The sequence below is a fragment of the Podarcis cretensis genome, assembly GCF_951804945.1.
Source record: "Podarcis cretensis genome assembly, chromosome: 15".
NCBI classification, from domain to species: domain Eukaryota; kingdom Metazoa; phylum Chordata; class Lepidosauria; order Squamata; family Lacertidae; genus Podarcis; species Podarcis cretensis.
In genome coordinates this window covers 3,437,370-3,443,369 of record NC_137185.1, presented here as the reverse complement: position 1 = coordinate 3,443,369, position 6,000 = coordinate 3,437,370, and the positions used below count along the sequence as shown (strand labels likewise).

Below are 6,000 nucleotides of genomic sequence, written 5' to 3'. Positions count from 1 at the left end.
AAAATGTTTCTTTTGCACAGAGTCTTCAGAAAACAAAAGCAAAATGGAATTGAAAAGCAAACAAACTCTCCAAACAGAAAACATTTCAACCGGAGTGAAGACCTAAAGGAAAATACACACGAACACACAGACACACGGAGTGGACCCATTCCTGAGTACTCTGAATACTCTGGGGAAACTAGTCGCCTGCTGCAGGAATAATGGAAGCGTCCCTCCAGGTTGCATGAAGATCGCTTCCTATCCCCCTAAAGGATTGCAAGAAAATATAAGGACAAAGGCCTGCTGACTCAGAACTGGCAATTAAAAAAAAAAAAAAAGACTAGGAAACAGAAAACATTTTTAGTTCAACAGGAGCATTTGCAAAGCTTTAAAACAAAAAAGAGGGTACCCAGAACACAGAGATCATTCTTTTCCGCTTGCATTTCAGTCCTTGGCAGAACATGCCCATTACAGGATGGGTGTGGAGCTCTGCCTTCTCAGGAGCAAGGAATGGGCTTGGCTGACTTAAGGGCCAAAGTGACAATGGAGAATTGGAAGTCGCTTGCAATCAACGCCCGCTGTCAATATTTTTTCCAGGACCGAGACAAATGTGAGAGAAGAGGTTCAGCTGCTACCGTATTCAGAACGCTTCAAGTAAAAAGAAAGAAAGAAAAACTCAAAATGGCTCCAGGATTCTCAGCCCTCTCTGACGGGTTAAGGTGCCCCGTGCCTTTCTGATTGCAGATTTTTCTCTAAAAAAAGAAAGCACAGCTAGGAACCTTCAGAGGAGGAAAAGATGGGGAAATCTATCCTCCAGTCCTTTCGATGTGAACTGTGCTCCAGTTCCAAGCCATTTGGAGGAGGAATCCTTCGCAGAGGGAGCTGGCAAACCTTTTGTCAGAAACGTGTCTCTGACGGGGAATTTAGGGCGTATGTGCAGGAGAGAAGCAAACTGATTTGCGCTCAATGCAAGGAAGTCTTAGGCCCTCCTTCCCCCCCAAAATCTCCTGAAAAAGTTTGTTCTGAAAGGAGGACACACATCAGTCTACAGTGCTTGGTTTCCTGCTGACTCTGTTTCAAAGAAGAAATCAGCCAACAGAGTTTTCATTTCCCCTGGGGTGGAGAGAGAAGGAACAGAATCCACTTGTATCTTCAGAGGCAGAAAAACCCAATGTCCCCTTGTTTGGAAATGCTGAAGATCATAGCTGCGGGTGTGAGGAGAGAAAGAGAGAGAAAATGTTGGTTTGGTAGTACAGTGGTGGGTGGAAAAGACACTGGGGCAAGTAGACAGAAGTCTCAGGGTTTGCCCCAAACAATGGTTGCTTGGAGCAGGGGTGAGGGCCCCAGATGTTGTTGGGACTTCAGTAATAATAATGATGATGATGATGATGATAATGATGATGATGATAATAATAATAATAATAATAATAATAATAATAATAATAATACCACCACTCTGGGAGGCTCCCAACAGAATATTAAAAACACAAGACATAAAAAACTTCCCTAAACAGGGCTGCCTTCAGATGTCTTTTAAAAGTCAGATAGTTATTTATTTCCTTGACATCTAATGGGAGGGCGTTCCACAGGGCGGGTGCCACTACTGAGAAGGCCCTCTGCCTGGTTCCCTGTAACCTCACTTCTAACATTGAGGGGACTGCCAAAAGGCCCTCGGAGCTGGATCTCAGTGTCTGGGATGAGCGATGGGGGTGGAGACGCTCCTTCTGATATACTGGACCGAGGCCATTTAGGGCTTTCAAGGTCAGCACCAACACTTTGAATTGTGCTCAGAAACGTACTGGGAGCCAATGTAAGTCTTTCAGGACTGGTATTATGCCCAGTGCTCAAGGATTATGGGAGTTGGAGTCCAGCAACATTCCAGAGGGTCCACAGACTTCCCCCATCCCTGGCCCAGCAGAAGGCAACTCTTGTGTACTTAAGGGGAATTGCAGGGAATTAAAATAGCAGCTAGATTATGGCGGCTAGATGGGGAACCTGCAGCCTTTCACAGGCATGCTGGCTGGGGCTGGGAGTTCAAATCTGGAGGACGCTGCCTTCACGAAGGCACAGCCATTAAAGAGCATGCAACCAGGGGAACACCCCCTTGTTACCTTTGTAATTTTTTCTACAGCTGGGTCAGGTTGTGCCTGGTGCATGACATCATTGACAATCATCTTTGCGATCCTCCAGGCCATCTCCTCTTGAGCCTGAAAAGCAGAAAAGCAGGCAACGCTTGGGCTTAGGAAATACGCAACCCAAAAATGGCAGGGTGGAGAAGAAACCCAACACACCCACGCTGCAGTTATTGGCAACCAACTATGTTAGCAGCTTTGAGACTCCTTCGGGTAGTGATAAAGCGGGATATCAAATCCAAACTCCTCCTCTTCTTCTTCTTCTTCTACTACCTAGGACAGCTGCAATCTTTTTTCCTCCCACCAAACAGCCAAGAGAATCCCAAGTATTCCAAATTTTGTAAGAGGAGATTGTAACATTCATAGAAGCAACCCTGCAGTCTGTGGGAGCTGCCCCAATTACTGATACTTTTTGTTGGTGTTCTGAATTCCTGCCCCCGGCACAGAGCACCCGCTTCCCTCTGATATATTCCTTGAAGCCAGCTAAAAACAGAGAGACAGACAGATAGACAAGACTTCCACACACTTGGGATTTCTTCTGCAGCGTCTTAGCAAGAGGCTAGGAGATCTGAGGGGGGCCTTACCTCATCTGTGTTTCCTTGCACCCATTTCTTCATTGCTTGTGAAAACATGGACCCTGGATTGGAGGAATGAGAGACAGAAAGGCGATGCAGCAGCATGCAGGAGGAAACAGGTGTTATTCTAATAATAAAATGACACTCTGGCAATTTTCTCTACCTAGGAACAGCCACAAATAATAAGGGTGTAAGAGCAACTCTGCTGAATCAGACCAACAGCCCTGCCTATTTGTGTATTCAGTTTAGGACTCTCTTCCCATGAAACACCCCGAAGTGATTAGAAGCATTAACAGTTAAAACACATATGTCTGTCTAAGTCCAGCATTCAAATTTGTTATGAAGGCAAACAGGCATCATAACTGAAGTTTGATTTTATAGTTTTAACTTATTTTTATTTTTTTGTATTGCACTTTTGTAAACAGCTTATACAGACCAATGAAGTTAGTGGTAAATAAATTGTTCCAATGATATATACTGATGAAAGGCAGGTTATACTTTATTTGATTTTTAAAAAATCTTCCCCGGTGGGGCTGCTCCAAAGAGCTGCTTCGTAAAGTGTTGAGGTTGTTTTGGCACCATCTCTTCAAAAGATTTCAGGAGAAGACAGTGTACCTTTCGACTTCTTGACGTCGGGTTCCGGCTCGGACTCCCTGATGAACTGGCCCAGGTCGCTCACTCGCCCAAATGTCATTTTTCTGCAGCAGGAGTTGACGGATGGAAAAAGAGAGAGAGAGAGAGAAGGACCGGAGTCATGAGCTGTGGGAAGAGCCAGTCACAGTACAAGAGACCACCCTCCCGCCGCATTGCCCATCATTTCAGCTCAGGATATGAAACACCTGAACAGGAGTGGGATCAGTGAAATCTCAGGGGCACTTCCCACGATGTTATTAACTCAGCAGTGATTTACAATTCTGGCTATGGGAAAGCGTTTTCTTTCTTTCTTTGATTTTGCAAAATGAGCAACATCGCTATTTATATTTTTCAAACAAGAATAAACTCTAAAAGAAAATAAAACAGCCCTCCCCCAACTTTCTAATGCAGAAAGCCACTGTTGAAATATCCACGTCGTACAGGTTAGTATATTCATGCCTAGATCCTTGAGATGTCATGTGTCTTAAGAAGTCCATGTGAAAAGCTTCCTTTTTAAGATGCCAACTCTTGTTTTGGAGAATTCCCTTCTCACTCTCTCTCACTCCCATATAGCTGGTGTTTCTGAACACTCTGCTGCCCACTGGCACCACGAGGTCCGCACCTCACATCTCCTACCCGCTCCACAGGCATTTCTGCACCCTATTTCTCTGCACCACCCTAGACCTCTTCATTCGCCCCCTTTTCTGGTTGCGCGTCTTCTTTAGATTTCTTGTCCTTGCACTCACTCATAAGTGTGGAGTTCTATAGGAAAAGTACGCAAGGCTTTTGCTCTCCCAGCAATACACACACACACACACACACACAGAGGAAAGCCTCAAAAACTGGTGGTAACATCCAACACTTTTGCGTCCAGGAGTGGAAGAAGAAGAAGAAGAAGAAGAAGAAGAAGAGGAGGAGGAGGAGGAGTTTGGATTTGATATCCCGCTTTATCACTACCCTAAGGAGTCTCAAAGCGGCTAACAATCTCCTTTCCCCTCCTCCCCCACAACAAACACCCTGTGAGGTGAGTGGGGCTGAGAGACTTCAGAGAAGTGTGACTAGCCCAAGGTCACCCAGCAGCTGCATGCAGAGGAGCAGGGAAGCGAACCTGGTTCACCAGATTACGAGTCCACCGCTCTTAACCACTACACCACGCTGACTCTCATTTTGTGTTCTCTTTTCCCTTCCTCCCCCAAAACAAACACTCTGTGAGGTGAGTGGGGCTGAGAGACTTCAGAGAAGTGTGACTTGCCCAAGGTCACCCAGCAGCTGCATGTGGAGGTGCAGGGAAGCGAACCCAGTTCACCAGATTACGAGTCCACCGCTCTTATCCACTACACCACGCTGGCTCTCAAGATAAATGAAGTCTTCATTTAGACTGCTTCATAAAGACTGCTTGCATTGCCCAAATTCCCCCTCCTCCTCCTTCTCATGAGTGATGGGCTCAGGCAGGTCTCAAATGTTGTCACAAAGAAGAAGGGAGCGGGTTCAGGGCTTTGTCTTGCCTCGGTAATGGATTGGAGGAGAGCCAATAAACTGAAGCTCAGTCCAGAAGACTGAGGGGACTGCTAGTGGGTTGGATCAGAGGTTCCCTCCTTTTTTCCTGATGGGGTTACACTCCCTCTGGAGGAGCTAGTATGCAGCTTGGTATTCCTGGATCAACTGCTGGAGCTTGAGGGTCAGGTGACCTCAGTGGCAAGAAATGCCTTCCACCAGCGAGCGGCCCAGCTGGGCAGGGATAGCCTAAGCCTGCTGTCTATATTCTCTGGTAACCTCTAGGTTAGATTACAGCTACAAAGTCAGCTCTAGGGAAAGAATCTGGAGTTTTTAAGGAAGCTGGGGGGGAAGCTGCTTTCATCATTGAAGGCCAAAGTCCAAAAATGGCTGGGAATCGCAGCATACTCCCATTTCCCCACCCTCTGCTTCCTCGCAGCAAGAGCTCCAAAGGGATCTTACCCAGCGTACGTCCGTTGATACAGAGACTCCGGGTCCAGGCTGGCAGCATCGACAATTATTGCTTCGTCAAAGTTTTTCAGGATTTTTATATTCGCCTTTTTGAGGCTGGGCTGCAACAGAGTTCCCAGGCATTATTAATTGACCCAGGGAGGAAGAGGAGAAGACATTGGGGGTGGGAAGCAAGACAAGAGCTGATGCTTTAAGAACAGGGGCAGGGAGGAGGAAAACCCAGATGGGCTACGGACCCCACAGTCCATGATGGCTGCCCATTCCCAGAAGAAAACCCAAGGATGCAGAGGGATGTACACATGGCAGCAACATCCTTTTTTGTGAAGGCAGCCGCTAAAGTGTGGAACTCCCTCCCTGCACCTTGTTGCCAAATGATGCCCACGAAGGGCTTCCAAGAATTACAAAAGTGCTTCGCAAATTAACAAGTACAGTGGTACCTTGGTTCTCAAACGCCTTGGTACTCAAATGCCTTGGTACTCAAACAACTTGGAACCCAAACACTGCAAACCTGGAAGTAAGTGTTCCGGTTTGCGAACTTTTTCGGAAGCCGAACGTGCTCCACTTTGAGTGTTATGCTGAGGTCTGTCTGTTTCTGCTATTTATTTTGTGTTTTCGTTTTAGCGGTTCTTTTTCATTTTTTTTTTGTGACTGTGTGGAACCCAGTTCAGCTACTGATTGATTGATTGTGTGACTGCAGTACATTGCTTATTGCTTTC

The 6,000-nt window shown here is 46.4% G+C and overlaps 1 protein-coding gene across 1 annotated transcript in view; it reads right to left on the bottom strand.

Moving 5' to 3' along the window:
• The window catches only part of AKAP10 (A-kinase anchoring protein 10), a 30,567-nt gene continuing 24,567 nt past the window's right edge, over window positions 1-6,000 (bottom strand). Inside the window, exons 11-15 of the mRNA XM_079955672.1 lie at window positions 5,276-5,385; window positions 3,302-3,384; window positions 2,696-2,748; window positions 2,091-2,186; window positions 1-1,184 (exon numbers count right to left, since the gene is read on the bottom strand). Of these exons, the coding sequence (XP_079811798.1) occupies window positions 1,179-1,184; window positions 2,091-2,186; window positions 2,696-2,748; window positions 3,302-3,384; window positions 5,276-5,385 (348 nt within the window). The 3' untranslated portion in view covers window positions 1-1,178. The remainder of the gene's footprint in view (window positions 1,185-2,090; window positions 2,187-2,695; window positions 2,749-3,301; window positions 3,385-5,275; window positions 5,386-6,000) is intronic.